The following is a 17,748-nucleotide window of genomic DNA, read 5'->3' as shown; positions in this document are numbered from 1 at the left end:
ACTTCATAGTCTTCTTTCTAAACGTGTCAGTTCTACATTTGCAGAACAATCGAGCTTCAGCTTCAAATACTCCTTATCAATATATTATAGACAATATTTAGAAGCATCTTGCGAAATATGGGTTTTTCTCCTGTTTTCTACAAACGGTTATCAAAGAATGGTGTTTTGACATAAAATAACGTGAAAGAAATCATCCTACTGATAAAGATAACGTTCCACGTCAGATCACATAAACATCCTGCTACTATTTAAGCAGCCGTTTTCATGCGCGTTTCCACTTTCTGAGAACGGCATGCTACCAACTTGAGGCAAACGAAGAAAGAAATAGATACGCAGAGGAGTCATGAAGGTGAAAAGCAACGCGCCCAGTGGCCACGGCTATGAAACGACTGCAACCATCTATCTTTTGCGTCATGCACGCGAGATTATTGCGCACCATTTCGATTCCGCGGGACCCGTCTCACACCATGTTATAGGTATCTGGCGCCAGCGTGTTAACCCGACGCCGGTGGACCCGCCGCAACCCATTTTCTAGCTCTCTGGTGCCGGTGCACCAATCCGACGCCGTGGGACCCGTCGCACCCCACGTTATAGCTATCTGGCGCCAGCGCACCGACTCGACGCCGGGTGGACCCATCATACCTCCTTTTATACCTATCTGGCGCCAGCGCACCAATCCGACGCCGGTGGACCCGTCACACCCCCTTCTATAGGTATCTGGCTCCGGTGGACCCGTCGCACCCCCCCCTTTTTTTTTTGAATTTCGTGACACACACACACACACACACACACACACACACACACACACACACACACACACACACACACACACACACAACAAAACACACACACACACACACACACACACACACACACACACAACAAAAAAAAAAAAAAAAACACAAACACAAAACACACAAAAAAAACAAAAAAAAAAAAAAAAAAAAAAAAAAAAAAAAAAAAAAAAAAAAAAAAAAAAAAAAAAAAAAAAAAAAAAAAAAAAAAAAAAAAAAAAAAAAAAAAAAAAAAAAAAAAAAAAAAAAAAAAAAAAAAAAAAAAAAAAAAAAAAAAAAAAAAAAAAAAAAAAAAAAAAAAAAAAAAAAAAAAAAAAAAAAAAAAAAAAAAAAAAAAAAAAAAAAAAAAAAAAAAAAAAAAAAAAAAAAAAAAAAAAAAAAAAAAAAAAAAAAAAAAAAAAAAAAAAAAAAAAAAAAAAAAAAAACACACACACACACACACACACACACACACACACACACACACACACACACACACACACACACACACACACACACACACACACACACGGACGGACGGACGGACGGACGGACGGACGGACTAAGCTCGTTATTATATATCATGATCATGATACATGAAAATGGGGCGAGACGGGTCCCACAGCGTCGGAGTGGTGCACCAGTGCCGCAAAGCTGTGTAATGGAGTGACACTGGTCCAACGGCGTGAAATCGGGGTGCCGTTCTGCAGTAATACCGCGCAGTAACTTCCTGTGACGTTTCACTAGTAACGTTTGACTCAGGTTGGTAACCTGCTTTCTTCAGAAAGTGGAAACATGCATTCGAATCCAAACGGCTGCTTAGAGGCAAATCCGACACGAATCGGAGGTGGTGCGGATTTCAGGTGGAGTATCCGTACACGGGGTCGTAGATTATGGGGATGGGGATAGTTCCGCTCATCTCTCCCTGCATCGCTTCAAACAGCCGCCTCCAGAATGCTGTTTTGTACGACGCCATCTGTGGCTACACTCCGCCCTTTGCGCCGCCTCTGCCCTGCATTTCGTCGAAAATCAATTCGGACTGTCCCGACAGGCAGTAAGGGACGCTACGCGGGCAAGGGTGGCGCGCTGCACTAGAAAGCATTGTACAAAACAACATTCAGGGGCCGGCTGCTTGCAAAGATTCAAGGAGAGATGAGCGGAACCACCCACGTCTCCATGATCTACGATCCCGTATACGGATACTCCACCTGAAATCCGTACCACCCCAGATTCGTGGTATGATGCCTTTAAATAGTAGCAAAACAGTTTACATTATCTAACGTTGAACGTTATCTTCATCAGCACGATGATTTCGTTCACGTCATTTAACGTTAAAACATCATTCTATGATAACTGTTGCGGGGAAAGTGGAGGCACCTTCGAGTAATTTATCTACTCTTTGTGAAAGGGAGGTTTTTTTGGTCATCTCCGCGTGTCACTTTAAGAAGCCTATTAGCGGAATGTGAAGGAGGAAATTTCATGGAAAAGCATATGTGTTTTTATATTTTCGCATCAAAGAACAAAGATTTTTTGTCTTCGTCAAGATTTAAGAGAAGAAATACTGAGGGTTCTCTCATTCTTGTCAGATGTCACTAAGGGTAAGAAATAAACAGGAGAATGTGAGAAAAAGCAGAGCTGAGAGCAATGTAGAGCACCGTTTCGAAGTGCCTGTCATGTAAACATATTGTGGCCGTCGAGTTCTTTCAAACCAAAATCATGTGTGGTGATGGAAATATCGGAAATGACTTGTGTTTTGAAAACGAAATGTTACTGAGTAACAAATGACAAATGTGAAATTCGTAATACGATAGAAACAAAGAAACACAAAGTAGTAGAAAAAACAAATTGCTGAGAAGATTGTTAAGATATTGGTGTCGAAATATTTCCGTGTTCTAAAATCGAATAGGTATTTTTAAATACGGATTAAAGCGCATGGTAAAACAGGAAGAGATGAATGAGGCGCGTAGGTCGAATTACAGAGGAACGACAAAAAAGAAACTCAAAAAATACCAACATTTTGTCTTGGTAGTGTGAAAATGCGACCGCTTAGCTTCGACACCCACAGCCAAATTTTTTAAAATCTGGTAGAAACTTGAAATCACACCCAAAAGATGAAAATTTTGATATTATATCGTTTTCTGCAGTTTAAAGGTAAATTTAATGAAGTTTGATAGTCTGAAGTGATCAAATTCTGCTCACATTGTTTAGTTCTGGAAGGAATGAGGACTACTCGTATTAGCATGCTAGAAATTTTGCCCTACAAAACAAAACACAAAAACTCACTATTTCTACCAACCCCTGGAGGTTTTTTTTTGAAATTAGAACCCTATCCAGAATTTGGAAAAACGGCGGAACTCTGGAAATTGTTGTATAGATAAGCTGATGGAAAAAGTTTTTTTCTACAATATGTTGGAAGATGATTTGATCAACATTAAGTCACTCTGAGTTACTAGACTTTATTCAAGATCGTACGCTTTTTCACGCTCGAGCAGAAATCGGGATCTTAGCAAGTTTCTCTAACCTAGAAGGACCGAATGGCGTAACGAAATACCACTCCTATGTTCGGATGGATGACGAGGACCCCATATACACGATTTCTCTTTTCCGCACAAAGGTGCATCTGGCCGACGTTGAGCCACATTCCTTCTTTAAGTTGTTGTAGTCATTCCCCGCAGCTGTCGCGCGCAGCCTCCTAGCTTCTGTTCATCAGCATTCCTCCAGTGCACGGTGCAATCTCCGATACTGATGACGGGCCTCTCGGAGTTCACTCGACAGTTAGGCGACGAGTCGAATGGTTGTTGCCAAAGATTCCATGTTCACTTCAGGCTCCTGACTTTCCAGGTTATGGGCTGTGGCGATATGCCGGATGACAGCACCTTCCTGCTCTAACTGTACCGGTTATAGTCGGGTCAAAACGACATGAAGCACGGAGAAATGTGTATGCGGCTGCACTCGTAGAGGCGTGATGGAGCGTAGCGGTTCGGATCGTGCAAAGACCCTCGTTACCGCCACCCATCTCTGCAGTTCGCTATGAATTCCCATCTTGATTCCAACAGCTGTCTCCACCGCAGCGCTTCGAGCGCACCCCCTACGCAACTGCCCGTGTTTCGTCCATTCGTGCATCACTAAAGTATCTCAGTGTGTACTGTTTTAATAGTCTACTCCTGAATCTATATTTCGTTGAATCTACCACGCCGCACCTTCTTTCTCTCCTATTTGTTGAATTTTATTATTATTATTTAGTTTATTAGTTGGGATTTATTTGCCAAACTTTCCCTCCGAAAAGGTACAACATAGCGTTCTTCTCAAGATTGTGAAAATATATCTGTAAAATAAAGTGTACATTTCTTCAAGGACAGATAACGGTAAACTACTGCCGAAAGTTCTAAGTAAAAAAATTGTTGTCAGTGACTAATGGATTCATTCACGCCCGTGAAACCTTTATACAATTCCACTAGTGCATCTGCAAATAACTGTCAGTCATCAGATCTACAATAAGAAAGCCATCACGGACATCATGAGGAAGGTTATCGTCGAGAATTCTTCTTCAGCTCCCTTTTTAAAGATTTTATCGATAATGTTACCTAGAAGAATAATTGTTTTCGTTAATTCCAGGTAGCAATTCTTGGAAGAGTTACTTTTCTACGTGCCTTCACCACCAGGGGCATTAGAAGTTTTCACTGCAGTGGATTCAGCTCCGACAACACCTCCTTCTGTCGCTGCTTCGCTCTTAGAATCTGCTTCTGGAGAACCGGTTTGGCCATCATCCTGACCTACAATTGTCTTTTTTATTCGTGAGTTTTTGGAAATTATGGTGACCAACGAGTAGAATTGTGAAGTTTTTTTATTGCACAGTCTATACTTGTTTTGACAGTAACTAATACAAAAGGAATCAAAAATGGTGATTCAAAAGATTCCGTAAATTTGGAGCTGACACAGAAAACTTAAACTTTATTGAAAGGAGTGAGGCTATCACTGGAAAAATCTGGTCTCTTGGGAGTCCATTTCAATGTGAAACAAAGTACTAGAACGAGAGAGGGATCGGAAAATGTTCTCGTTTAAATAAACATTCTAGCAGAAACCATATTTTAAAGTGATTCTGCATTATGGGAGCGTAATAGATATCAACTTACACAAAACCGTTCCGATGCTTACAAGAAGAAGCACAATGAAACCAAGGTGGATAGCTTTCTGAACGAACTTCGATCTGTTATGGATGCGAGAAAGTCAACCGTCAACAGTCCTCACCCTCATCGAGGTCGAGAAGTATAGCACTGCGAACAACTGCCAAAATGAGAAGTGCTCCTCAGCGGAATTGTTTAAATACACCATCATCAACAGCTTATCGATAAGCTATGATCTCCCCTTCTATAATATTAGCTGTTGATCTTCGTTACTAATGTCTTATCGTATTATAGGAATGTTACCATCTCATTTTAAGACGTACCTCGTTGGATGTGGTGGTATTGGCTGTCAAAAAGAAGGATTTGATAAAGAAGAGTTGAATACATTCAGACTCAGCCTACTTCTACTCCGGGATTTCTTTTTAAAAAAAACTTTATTAAATATAACACGAACATTTCGTTCACAAGGCAGAAATAAGGGCGTCACAAGTGTAGCTAAAATCACCCGAAAACAAGTGAAAAGAAGGCGGAATAGATCGTAACACATTGAAACAATATGAGAAGTATCACAAAGCGAAAGTGAAAAGTTGCCCCTCTCGGGGTATTACGTGGAATGTTGAACGAAGTAGGAATGTAAAATGCTGTAAGCACAGCATGGCAACTCGTAACAATCGATAAACAGATCAATAAATCATGAAACGGAAAACACAAAAATTCATCACCTAACACAAAAAAAAGATGAGCATAGTATAATAGCAGTATTAAGTTCGAGAAAGTAGTCGGGGATAGTGGTGGGAGGGCACGAAAACGGCATTGAATGGAATGGAACGAATGGATGGAGAAATCTTCGGGGCTAAAGCGCTGCGTGAGCGAATGAGGCACTATGAACTAGAGCATGGCGTAGGCGGCTAGAACGCGATTGAGCCCTGCACAGATGTTGCCAGCTTGCACCTCCGTCGCCGGATGCACGAATAGATCAGCACTCCAAGGCAGAGGCACGTCATTACGGACATGCCTAACACGAGAACAGTGCGTACACAGACGAATGCATCATCGCGAGGCTCCCTGATAACGTCTTGTTGAGCGGATATACCTAGAAAACCGAGATTTTACGTGAGAAATCCACTGAGAATTCGGCAAAAACTACAGTAGGGAACCATTACTATCGCTAGTTGTCTCAAAAGTAAAATTTAAAGTTAAAGTTAGATTGGACTATGCTCCTTGTAAGTGAAACACCATTGTAACAACCTCTGAGCAAGCAGTGTAATGATGAGAAATAAGTACTGCATCAACACTCTTTGTAATGCCGGGGTAAAATGCAGTTGGGGTGGGAGAAGGGGCACTCAGTGACGCCCTTGTTCCTCGAAGTAAATAATTGAATCAATTGAGGCTCTCAGGCCTAAAGATTAGTCTTAGGGTATCTATGACATGTATGCTATATTTACTAAGAGAAAAAAGTAAGTTAGAACGTTGAGAAACAAGGGTGCCACTGAGTGCTCCTCCCCAAACTACATTTTCCCCCAATGCGGTTACTAACCATTCCTCCAGTGATCGACTTGTTCCTGTGCACGTGCCTCTTCGTCGTCCTCACGAACTTTGACTAACGACGAGAATGCCAATCGTTTTGGATCGATGATCTGGAGATGAATTGTTGCTGAGGAAGTAGCATAAAGATGGAATGTGTTGTAACAACCTTTCTAAGAAGCTCTTTTTCTTCTTCGTCTTCATCATAATCGCTTTCAGTGAGTCGTTCGTCAATTTGCGTCCCATTTTTGATGTGGCGAACACGTCGGAAACGGAATTTTCGCATAGCTGCATCTCTCCTTCTTCCGCAATTCATCTGGAAATGTTATAGAGATTACATGAGATCACTTCCCATTCTTGGAATTCATTGAAAGAAGAATGAAGAATCAAGAAGAGCTGCGAAGTGATCCTCTTACAGTGAAAAGTAAGCCAGCATTTATCTTTTCTGAGATTCAAAGCAGACTAGAAGTCCTTTTTTGTTGTTCGAGTGTGTAGAATGAAAAAATAACTGTTTAGTTTAGTTCAACATACTTCAGGGCACTGTCCAACACATGCACTGCAGTCACATTGGAAGCGAATCATTGAACTGTCAGGCCATTTGAAAGTCCTACAACGTAGTTCAATGGAAATGCGATTTAAAAAAGCAATGCCCTATCTATAGGAAATTAATACGTAATTTTCGTCGAAATACACAACATGAATCTTGATATTTAAGCCGCAAAGAAGAGCACCTAAACACTGCTTCAGTCATACTCGGACGGACTCGCGTCCACTCAGGGAACAATTGATCATCAATTGCGCATCCAGCCTTATCTGTTAGCGAATATCGTTCACCGGTCTCAATGTTTATGGCGAAGCAGTTACGAGGCAGAATAGAGTAGGTCTCTGAAACAAAGATTAAAAGTAACAGATATGACATTTTACAACATTCTAATGTACGGAAATCAAAAGTTTTTCTTTGAAATAGAACAATACAGTAACCAGAATACTATTTTGTAATCCCTCTGTATAAAAAAATGTCTATGTTGGACCGACTGTCCAGTAAGCTGAAAAATTTTGACCAACCTAAGTGCGATGTTTTACACTGCAGGAACACGAAGAAGCAGACGTGAACCCCTTCCGGGAAGGACCGAGTATCAAGTAGACGAACAAAATATACCGTTAGGTGAGACTTCAAGTCGGAGACGCAGAGCCTGTCCAACAACAGCTGCAGCAATGTTTTCGTCAGCTTCGTTGGTGACAGTCAACTTGCAGCTGGGTCCATGTGCGTTATCGGTCAGAGTGGAAGATGTCGTCAGTTCGGAAACGTTTACATGAGATTCCACCTGTAAATTGTTTTTTCAACTTGAAACGTAAAAAAATTATATCAACTTTTACGAATGTGTTGTGTTCATTAAATCGCACAGCACGAAAACTTGGAATTTTTTCTTTGATAGGTCGTAGGACCTGTCAAAAAACCTAAACCTGGATCTAAAAAGAACAGATCTGTAAGAGTAGGTCTGAGTAGAAGGACTTTATTGATAAATATTATTGATAATTGATCAGTACGATGTTAATGCGCTTCTCCAACTCACCTCTCTTACCCCAACAGGGTACGTGCATCTCAAATCGTAGGCATCTGCCGCTGTTGTTATGAACATAGGATGTTTTTGGACGATGACAGTAGTTGCAAATGTATCCTTGAATAGGAATAAAGTCATCTACATCAAAGACTAGAGAAAACACATCCAGCTCCGTCTCCTTGAAACTCACATGATCTTCAAGTCGAACGTTACAGTGCTCAAACGGTACTTTGAACATGTATGGTTTGGAAGCGTGTTGTAGAGAGGAGAACGTCTTCGCACAGTGTGGATTCTCAGCTTGTCCCCTGACAAAGATCCTTCCCTCGAAGGCGGTGGTCTCATTTCCAAGCACAAGCGTCATACCGTCAGGTTCACAGAATACTGTAAAACCTAGCTGTTGAAGGTCCCGAAATGTATGTGAAACATTCTCTCTTACCTCCGAGCTCTCCGATCTTTAGATGTTGTATGCAAGTTTTTCCGTCGCCTGCATAACCGTCCGGACAAGTGCAAATGAAGGAACCGGGAGTGTTTGTGCATGTAGCCATATGATGACACGGCGTGAAGAAGCACTCGTTAACATCTGGGCAAGGTTTGCATTGATAATAATTAGATGATTCTGTACCTATGGATGAATATGAAGCGAATCGCATATATCTCTTCTCTTCATGCTTAGTTAGCTTGTACTATTCAATATTCGTGCAGCAATTCCTGTACACAAGAGCAGTTCCCATTAAGGTTGTTTTTGTAGTTTTTTAAAAACCAAATTCGGGGAGAGAAAACAGATCCAACACGCTAACTAAGGGATTTGAGATGACTCGTGTTGATCTGCTGCGCGAGCTCGATTTCCATGAACACGTATAGTAGGGGGCCAAAACGAAAGAAGCACAATGCAGTTGCACAGGCGGTGGCACTCGAATCGGTGCGGTGAAGCGCAGCGGTTCGGATCGAGTGAGGACTCCTGTCACCATCATTCATTGCTGTGGTCCCACTTCGATTCTAACCACTGTCTCCGCCGCGCCGCTTCGAGCGCAGCCGCTTACGCAACTGCACGGTGCTTTGACCCGACTAAACTTCGCGCCCCGCGTTTCTGCTTGCGACCAGCAAAATTATGCAAACAGCTTAAGATCTCGCAAACTGCTTCAGGTCCAGATCTATAGAAGGGCTTCTCAAGTTAATCGGATGATGTTGCGCGATCGACCTCCTTATTGTGATCAAACAAGAATTTGAAAGCTTGGAACCACTTTATTGGGTTGACCTTCGTTTCTTCTTAAAGGCAGCATACCACGAATCTGGGGTGATACGGTGTTGAGGTGGAGTATCCGTATACGGGATCGTAAATTATGGAAACAAGGCGGTTCCGCTCATCTCTCCCTGAATCACTGCGGCCAGCCGGCCTCTGAATGCTGTTTTGTACGATGCCTTCTATTGCAGCGCGCCATCCTTGCACGCGTAGCGTCCCTTACTGCCTATCGGGGCAGTCCGAATTGATTTTCGACGAATTGCAGGGCGGAGGCGGCGCAAGGGGTGGAGCGTTGCAACAGATGGCGTCGTACAAAACAGAATTCTGGAGGCGGCTGTTTGCAGTGATGCAGGCAGAGATGAGCGGAACTACCCCCGTCGCCATAATCTACGACCCCGTATACGGATACTCCACCTGAAATCCGCACCACTTCATATTCGTGGTATGCTGTCTTTGAGCTTGATCGACCATGACTTACCGAATACCCCGCTGTTCATTTTTCGTACCCATGAACTAAATAAATGAATTTCCTCGAACCGAATTCGCATACCTTCACACTTTTCACTGGTCTGCCTCTCAAAACCGTGTTTACAAATACATTGACCGTCGATACATAATTCCGTATCCTCATCGCATTTATCGGCACATGGATTAGTTACTGGTGAGACTTCATGTCGAAGCAACAGAGTAACTAAGAATATAATTTGTTACGGTGCGAAAATGTTCATGTGTTAGACTTGCTTACTTTTGTTGCATTCGTAACCGTTTCCACGATATCCATGTTTACAGATGCACTGTCCAGAAGGTAAACAAATTCCGTTTTCATGACAGACATTTGGATCAGAACGGCAGGAACGAACAGGGAAACATGAAATTCCATCGCCAAGGAAACCTGCAAGTAGGTTATGGTCTTCCGGTAGCCAGTTGGCTGTCGATTTGAATTTTTAAGTTCAGCTCAATCTGAACAGCACTAAATCTGTGGATTTGGCGTTGTATAAACAAAACATGGTATCTAATTTTGGTACAATAGTAGTTAGGGGGGCCACTCAATCGTGCTCCAGTCAACTTGTACTTCGACGCACAAAAAAAGTTCATGGAGCGCAAAGACCGTTCTTAACCGTCAAATGTCTTTCTGTCTTCCGCATTTGAGAAGCATTTGAGAATTCGACAGTTTATCAATCTACAGCTTATCACTGGAAGTGAATAGCTAAGTCAGTCGGGGTCCTAAAAACCAAGCATTAGTCTTCGAAAATCTACGGTATGTTGGTTAGAACTACTAGAAGAAGAAAAGAAGATAAAGCCCCAAAGTATCCCATTTCTTGAGGGATTTTTTAACCCAACAGCTTCAGAGAGGCTACACCACTTAGCCCTAAAGCCCTCTTTAGCAACCAAAACCACGTGAAAACGCATCAATGTGTGAGTAAAAGTTGTTCTATTTCTAAGATTTTTCGGTTCTTTTTATTTTCGTTTATCTAGTAAGCCTGTTTGAAGAGCTTGGGAGAGTTAAAGCATTCATAGCCAATCTTCCTTTCTCCCTTAGTAGCCTTGGCCTACGTGTCATGAGTTCTCGAAGACTAACGCTTAGGTTTTAAGGCCCCATCCGAGTCAGCTATTTAAGAGTATAAAGTTTTTGGTGTATCAATCCATCTGGGGTGCGAGGACGCATTTTTACTGCAATTCGTAATCATTGAGGTTTTGGAACACGTCATTGGCCTATACAATGACCTGCGGGGCCCAGCATGATCAAGTCAGTGTTTTTATCCTCCCAGACAATCAGCAGTTTACTTTCTTATTATTATTTATTTTATTTGATTAATTTATTTGTTTATTGCCCCCGGAGAGTTGAAGAGCTTGGTTGGCACCAGGGCGGTTTCAAAAAAGCGATCATTTGGGTACAGCGGATCTCTTACCGACTGCGTTACACCGGACCCTGATTGTACTCAGCTATTCACTTGCAGAAATGAACTGTCGCTTTCTCAAACGCTTTTCTGTGCTTCAAATAGAAAAACCATTTACCACTTAAAAACCACCTTAACGCTCTGTGGACTTTTTTTTGTGCACCTATGTATAAGTCCATTAGAACAGCGTTAAGAGATCCCCTTACTACTATTGCACCTTAATTCTTTCTACATTTGAAAGATGTGAAGGTGAAAGAAAAATTACGTGAAGTTTCCTTATAAGGATAGGTGCAACAAATGTTATATATCATCTAAAACATCGTCACCTGCGTTGCATTTACATTGTCGTTCGTCTCTATCACAAGTGGCATCCGGATTGCAAACACCCGGAAAGTGTACACAGTCGCGTGGATCTGGTACGCAACACAGACCATTTCCAAAGTATCCTGTCTAAATTGAAAACTTGTGGGATTTTTCGTCTTTTTTTGTTATCGTCCCTGGTGAATTCGAGTAAATGAGTTCGTCGCAGTCGTTCAGTATGCTTGCAACAGTGTGACATTAAATGATACGTAATTCGAAATTAAATGATTAAATGATACGTAATTTGGAACCAAGTGTTGGAGTAGTTTGTCATTAGCCAAATAGTCACGATTGATAAATTTGGTAGACTTCACGCGATCCAGAAATCAGACGAATCTTACGTATAGATTCAATGGAAGTTACAGTAGCACGTAGAGTATCGAACGACTTTTTTTAGTCAAAGATGAGAACGCGATCACATCGACAGTGTTCCAATTTTGACTATTACTTAGGTCAAAATTGTGGAATTCAACTAACTTTGCATCTGCACATTCCATCACTGCAGTAGGCGTTCACATCACATTCAGAACAGTTCACTGATCGTTGATAAAGAGACACACATTTAATACCATCCCCTTAATTTTAATTGCTCAACTTCTACGAAGAAAATCCTCGCAGAAGAAAAAGATCAAGAATGTAAGGCATAGTAAGAATACAGTGTCTCCAAAAATCTACCTGTGAATCCGTCTACACATTTGCAACGTCTTCCGGCGCAAATCGCTTCAGGACTACACAGGTCTTTGCGTATGATGCAGTCCTGAGACAAAGAAGTGAGATTGAGTACCAACATATACATATATTTCATATCTCAGAACCTGTGGGTCTGGATTGCACACGTATCCGTCCCCAATATACCCCGTACGACAGGAACATTGTCGAGTGTGCTGATCACAAATGGCATTCGGGTGACAAAGTGTCGATTCTGTGATACAGTCTGGACGAGAGAATTTTCTGCAAGTGAGTATTTATAGATTCGTTTAAACTATTGACTAGAGGATTTCTTCGATCATGGTGATATTTATGGATTTTATGTTCCTTTTTAATCTTTTGAAATGCTTGGTCTTTATAATAAAATTGTTCACGCTCTCAATTTTTAGTGTTAAGCTTCATAGAGTGTAGTTTGGGTGTGCCGTTTAAGGTACATAGTGCGTTTTTTTATCTACTCAATCATTGTTGCTGTAACGGAGCTGGAATCTCATTTTGATGGCGATTTTTGTTTACGGACTTAGTAGTTAGGATTTGTTTTGCACGTAAAGCTTATCAGAAATCGCTGTGATTTGGAGGATGTTTTTAGCGTGGATGTTGCCTTTAAGGGTTAAATAGGTGGATATATCTATTATGGGCTACAGCCATATTCTGCAGCCGGCTGCGCAATCCTGTGTTGGTTATCGAGCCGAAGTTGTTTGATTTAGTTGTAACCGCATGCTAAGCATTGTTCATAATAATGTAGAGCTGTAAAAGTTGTCTGCAAGAAAAAAATAGATGGACTGTTGTAGAATACAGAGTCAGTGAGTAACAAAATGACGAAAATACGAATGTATCTTTGTCGTTATGTATTGCTTGCATTTTCCAAAAGTTATGGCTTAGTACGACATTGTGTGCCACGATCAGTCTAGCTAGAGGAGAAATGGACAACTGTTCTAATCTTTTCCCTCGTGTTGCTGTTTTTTTTTGAATTTTTTGAACCATTCACTTGGAATTTGGAGTCACTCACGTGCAGTTGTTATATCCATCGCCAGTGAATCCATCTTTACAACGGCAGGCTCCTGTAGCAATCTCACAAATAGCCAGCTCATGGCACATTGTTCGATCGGACGCCGAACATCTTCCTTGCTTTTGTTGTGGTAGATCGTTTGGAGACCCTGTGGTTGATTCGAAAGATTCGACAACTACAGATAAATCATCCTCTGTGGTCGCCTTGAGTCCGTTTTCTGTAACATCAGGAGGATTAATACCCTGATCAACAGATGACGTGATATGTGTATTGGTCGGTGCATCGGTGAAAGAAGATGGTTGTGGTGGGGATGAATGTGCAGTAGGAGGTGCAGTAGTGAGTTCAAATTCGGCTGGGTGCAAGGTGGTTGGTAGTGAAGATGGCGGGAATGCGGTGCTCGGAGAAGAGAATAGCGTATGAGATGGTGGCTGTGGTGATACTTTAGAGGGAATAGGCTCCCTGTCAGGAATGAAAAGAGATGCTGGACTAGACATAAACTCGGATGTTGGTGATGTATGTTCCCATGACAATGTCGGCAAAGACGTGATTGTTGAGCTAGTGAATGTTGAGGCATCTACAGGAACTTTACTATGACTGACGTTTGGTTGCTCTCCATCATTTCTTGTTTTAGGTGGGGCTTGAATTTTTTGATTCTCGCTATTTGAATTGTCGGGCTTAGTTACTGACACATCGGAGGGCGTTTGCGAATGAGGTGTACTAAACCCAACCGTTGGATTTAATGTGGAAGTTTGTATACCAGAAGGAATTATTGTGGAAAGCGTTGCGGAAGGCTCTGTAAACGAGATAGATGTATCAGTCTTTGTCGCTGGGAATTCTGACGTATCGGTCCCGACTGGTGTTTTCAGTCCAGGATTCATGCTGCCATCTACTTTGACTAGGTGCATTCTAGTAGTAGTTTGTGAACCTGTGAAAAACTGTTGGTGACTAGTCAGTTTGATAGATCCTGTACTTGAGCTTTGAGAACTTGCAGCTTCTGTAGTTGTACTGAGAGATATTGTCGAGAATTCACTTGAAATATTAGCTTCTTCTGTCACATCCGTTCTCTCGATAGTTGAGGTAGCCAAATTTTGCTGTGGGGAAGATGTCATATCTGGACCTTGAGTTTGGGTGGATCTTGAAATGTTAGTGTGGTTATTAGGGAGTACTATGGTAGTTGGAAGAGAAGTAGAACCCTCTGAGTGTTTTGGAGGAATACTTGTGTTGTTGAATTTCCCAAGAGACTTCGTAAAGAACTTAGAAGATGGTGTACGTGTGCTTTCACTTGAATCAGATATTGTTGTAGTGTTGAATTTCTGCACAGGTATTGCCTTGTTTATAGGCGAATCTGAGGAACTCGGGTGTAGTTCCGTTGGGAAGATCGCTGTGGAAGATTCAGTTGTGGTATGCACAGAAAATGATGGACCTTCGCTTGATATTGAATTCAGTGTAGTTTTGGATATTTCTATGGGGTTTGTAACAAACGTGAATGCGGTGGTGTCCGACTGACGTTCTAAAATATCTGTTCTGTCGAACTTCTTTGTCGATCCGGTATTAGAGATGGGCTGAGTCGAAAACAGTTGTTGTTGACTTCCCGAAGGGACCGTTCCTGATGTTCTTATAGCTTCTCTGGGGGAAAATGTAGGAAGAGAAGGAGGGCTGAAAGAATTTTGTGTTTCTTTCTCAGAAGGAGTGACTTCCGCTTTCATATCGAGGTCATTTGGAGAGCTACTAATTAAAGTGGGCTGTCGAGGAGTTGTTGTATCAAGTCCTGCTTTAGTTGCACTAGTGGATAAAAGATGTTGAGTCGCAGGAAGCTTCGACGCTGGTGTTGTGCTAATTTCAGACTCTTCATTTGACGGAGATCGAGAGGATGGTCTTTGACCATCTGAATTTATGAGTTCAGGATTCATTTCACCATCGACTATTACTAGCGGGTTGGTTGCAGGAGAATTTTGTGTTACTGGAGAAGTTTCAAAGTGTGTCGAGCTCTCAATAATAACGGTAGACTCTAACCTACTGTTTGGTGGTATTGATGTCTTTGTTAGACCAGACCTTGTTAGAGTATTCTGACCGTTAGATTGGTCAGGACTTGGTGTAGTTTGCTCTCCTCTTTGTTCTGTCACCGGAGTTTTTTGAGCACCTATTTCTTCTGTCCTTGGCGTAGTTAGTTCTTGTCCTGGTGCTGTCACAGAAGCCTCTGGACCTGCAGACTTTGGTTTAGTCTGCTTTCCTCTTGGTCCAAGAGTTTCAGTTGATGACCTTCGATTTTCAGACTGATCAGAGTTTGGTGTGGTCTGATCTCCTCTTGGCACTGTCTCTGAACGGGCCTGTTTACCAGACTTTGGAGTTGTCTCCTCCTCGCGTCTGAGACCTTCAGTAAAAGGTTTCCGGGTTTCAGGGCTACGTGTCTCTGGTGTAGTTTTTTCTCCACCTGATTCCGTTGGAGATAGTTTTGGACCACCGGGTCCACCAGATTTTGTTGTAATCTGCTTCTCTCCTGCTCCGGGCTCTTCAGTAGAAGATTTTTGGTTTTTAGGCTTTAGTGTGGTCTGTTGATTTTTTGTTACTGTCACGGAGGGCTGCGGTCCATCAGAATTAAGTGTAGTTGGCTCCTCCTTACCAAACTTTGCTGTTGTCTCCTCCACTGTTGGTACGCGTGCTCCAGTAGAAGGTTCTCGACTTTCAAGATGGCCAGGCTTTGGTGTGGTTTGTTCTTCTACTATAGAAGAAGGCTCCATACTCTCAGTTTCAGCAGATAGTGTTGTCTGTTCCATTCCTGGCCCTGTCACAGAAACTTCTTGACCACCAGGTCCAGTTACCATTGGTATATTATCCTTACTTCCTTTTCCTGTCACAAAAGGTTCTACACCATTAGACTTTGGTGTAGTCTTCTCCACTTCTGATCCGGGTCCTTCAGTAGAAGGTTCTCGACCTGCTGGCTGATCAGGCTCAGGTGTAACCTGTTCTCTTCCTTGCCATGTCGTGGAATGATCCGTACCAGCAGGCTTGGATGTAGTTTTCCCCTCACCTAGTCTCTTTGGTGTCGTCTCTCCTCTTCTCGTTCCAGGCCCTTCACTAGGATGTTCTCGACTTTCAGGCTGACCAGGCTCTGGTGTAGTCTGTTTTCTTCCTGGCTCTGTCACGGAAAGTTGTTTACCACCAGGTCCACCTGCCTTCGGTGTGGTCGGTTCTTCACCTGGCCCTGTAACAGAAGGCTCTGGACTACCAGACTTTGATGTACTGCCCTTTCCTCGTGTACCGGGTCCTTCACTAGAAGGTTCTCGACTTTCAGGCTGATCAGGCTCTGGTGTAATCTGTTTTCGTGCTGACCCTGTCACGGAATGTTCTTTACCACCAGGTCCACCTGACTCGGGTGTGGTTTGTTCTGTTGACACTGTCATTAGAGGTTCTGTACCACTAGACGGTGGTATAGTGTCCTTTCCTTCTGGACTGGGTTCTTCAGTAGAAGGTTTTCTGTTTTCAGGCGGACCAGGATGTGGTGTAATCTCTTCTCCTGGTACTGCCACAGAAGGTTTTCCACCACCAGACTTTGGTGTAGTTTTCTCTTCCCCCTTAGTACTTCGTGTTGTCTCCTCTCCTCCCGGTCCGAGACCTTCAGCAGAAGGCTCTCGACTTCCAGGACGAACAGTCCTTGGTGTAGTCTGTTCTCCCGTCGGAGAAGATTGGAGGTCCCCAGCATCACCGGACTTTAATGTGGTCTGTTCTTCACTTGGTCTTGTCACAGAAGTTTCTGGACCACCAGACTTTGGTGTAGTCTCCTCCCCTTCTGGAATGGGTGTACGAGTAGAAGATTCTTGGCTATCAGGGTGACCAGACTTTGATGTGGTCCCTACTATTGCCGTAGGAGAAGATTCTGATTCCTCAGTTAGAGTAGATTTTGGTGTGGTTTGTTTTATCCCTGGTCCTGTCACAGACGGTTCTGCACCACCAGACTTCGGTGTAATTTCCTCCTTCTTTGCATTTTTTGGTGTTGTTCCCTCTCTTCTTGGTCCGAGATCTTCAATAGAAGGCTCTCGACTTTCGAGATGAACAGTCCCTGCTGTAGTCTGTCCACCCGTCGGAGAAGATTGGAGGTTCTCAGTATCACCGGACTTTGGTGTGGTCTGTTCTTCAGCTGGTCCTGTCACTGAAGTTTCTGGACCACCAGACTTTGGTGTAGTATCTTTCCCTTCTGGAATGGGTCTTACAGTGGAAGTTTCTCCACTTGCAGACTTCGGTGTGGTTTGTTCTTCTCCCGATCCTGTGCCAGGAGGTTCTGTACCACCAGACTTTGGCGTAGTATCTTTCCCTTCTGGAATGGGTCTTACAGTGGAAGTTTCTCCACTTGCAGACTTCGGTGTGGTCTGTTCTTCTCCCGATCCTGTGCCAGGAGGTTCTGTACCACCAGACTTTGGCGTAGTATCTTTCCCTTCTGGAATGGGTCCTACAGTGGAAGTTTCTCCACTTGCAGACTTCGGTGTGTTTTTTTCCCGTCCTGTGCCAGGAGGTTTGTACCACCAGACTTTCGTAGTATCTTTCCCTGCTTACGGAAA

General features: G+C 42.7%; 2 protein-coding genes across 5 annotated transcripts in view; one reads left to right on the top strand and one right to left on the bottom strand.

The window, feature by feature from the left end:
- Positions 1–4,262: 4,262 nt before the first annotated feature.
- RB195_011467 (uncharacterized protein) overlaps positions 4,263–17,748 on the bottom strand; it is a gene marked incomplete at both ends in the record, with an annotated part of 41,486 nt that continues 28,000 nt past the window's right edge. The window contains 16 exons of one of the 4 annotated variants that reach the window (XM_064192893.1): positions 5,806–5,990; positions 6,435–6,534; positions 6,591–6,737; positions 6,953–7,028; positions 7,153–7,306; positions 7,581–7,746; positions 7,996–8,100; positions 8,174–8,364; positions 8,420–8,563; positions 9,774–9,914; positions 9,969–10,115; positions 11,448–11,571; positions 11,959–12,056; positions 12,157–12,238; positions 12,297–12,432; positions 13,196–17,735. In XM_064192893.1, coding sequence (XP_064050474.1) covers positions 5,806–5,990; positions 6,435–6,534; positions 6,591–6,737; positions 6,953–7,028; positions 7,153–7,306; positions 7,581–7,746; positions 7,996–8,100; positions 8,174–8,364; positions 8,420–8,563; positions 9,774–9,914; positions 9,969–10,115; positions 11,448–11,571; positions 11,959–12,056; positions 12,157–12,238; positions 12,297–12,432; positions 13,196–17,735 — 6,536 coding nt within the window. Of the gene's footprint in view, positions 4,358–4,423; positions 4,547–4,906; positions 4,981–5,021; positions 5,028–5,805; positions 5,991–6,434; positions 6,535–6,590; positions 6,738–6,952; positions 7,029–7,152; positions 7,307–7,580; positions 7,747–7,995; positions 8,101–8,173; positions 8,365–8,419; positions 8,564–9,773; positions 9,915–9,968; positions 10,116–11,447; positions 11,572–11,958; positions 12,057–12,156; positions 12,239–12,296; positions 12,433–13,191; positions 17,736–17,748 lie in introns of those variants that run through there. The other 3 variants (XM_064192892.1, XM_064192894.1, XM_064192891.1) reach the window with 3 other exon arrangements.
- Positions 8,442–12,627, top strand: RB195_011468 (uncharacterized protein; the record flags this gene model as incomplete). The annotated part of the gene is made up of 4 exons (XM_064192895.1): positions 8,442–8,572; positions 10,013–10,121; positions 12,294–12,438; positions 12,620–12,627. 4 exons carry the CDS (start codon positions 8,442–8,444, stop codon positions 12,625–12,627), a joined length of 393 nt encoding a protein of 130 aa, XP_064050476.1.

The sequence above is a fragment of the Necator americanus genome, chromosome III, assembly GCF_031761385.1.
Source record: "Necator americanus strain Aroian chromosome III, whole genome shotgun sequence".
NCBI classification, from domain to species: Eukaryota; Metazoa; Nematoda; class Chromadorea; order Rhabditida; family Ancylostomatidae; genus Necator; species Necator americanus.
The sequence above is the reverse complement of the archived record's forward strand: the minus strand, read 5'-3'. Positions and strand labels throughout refer to the sequence as shown.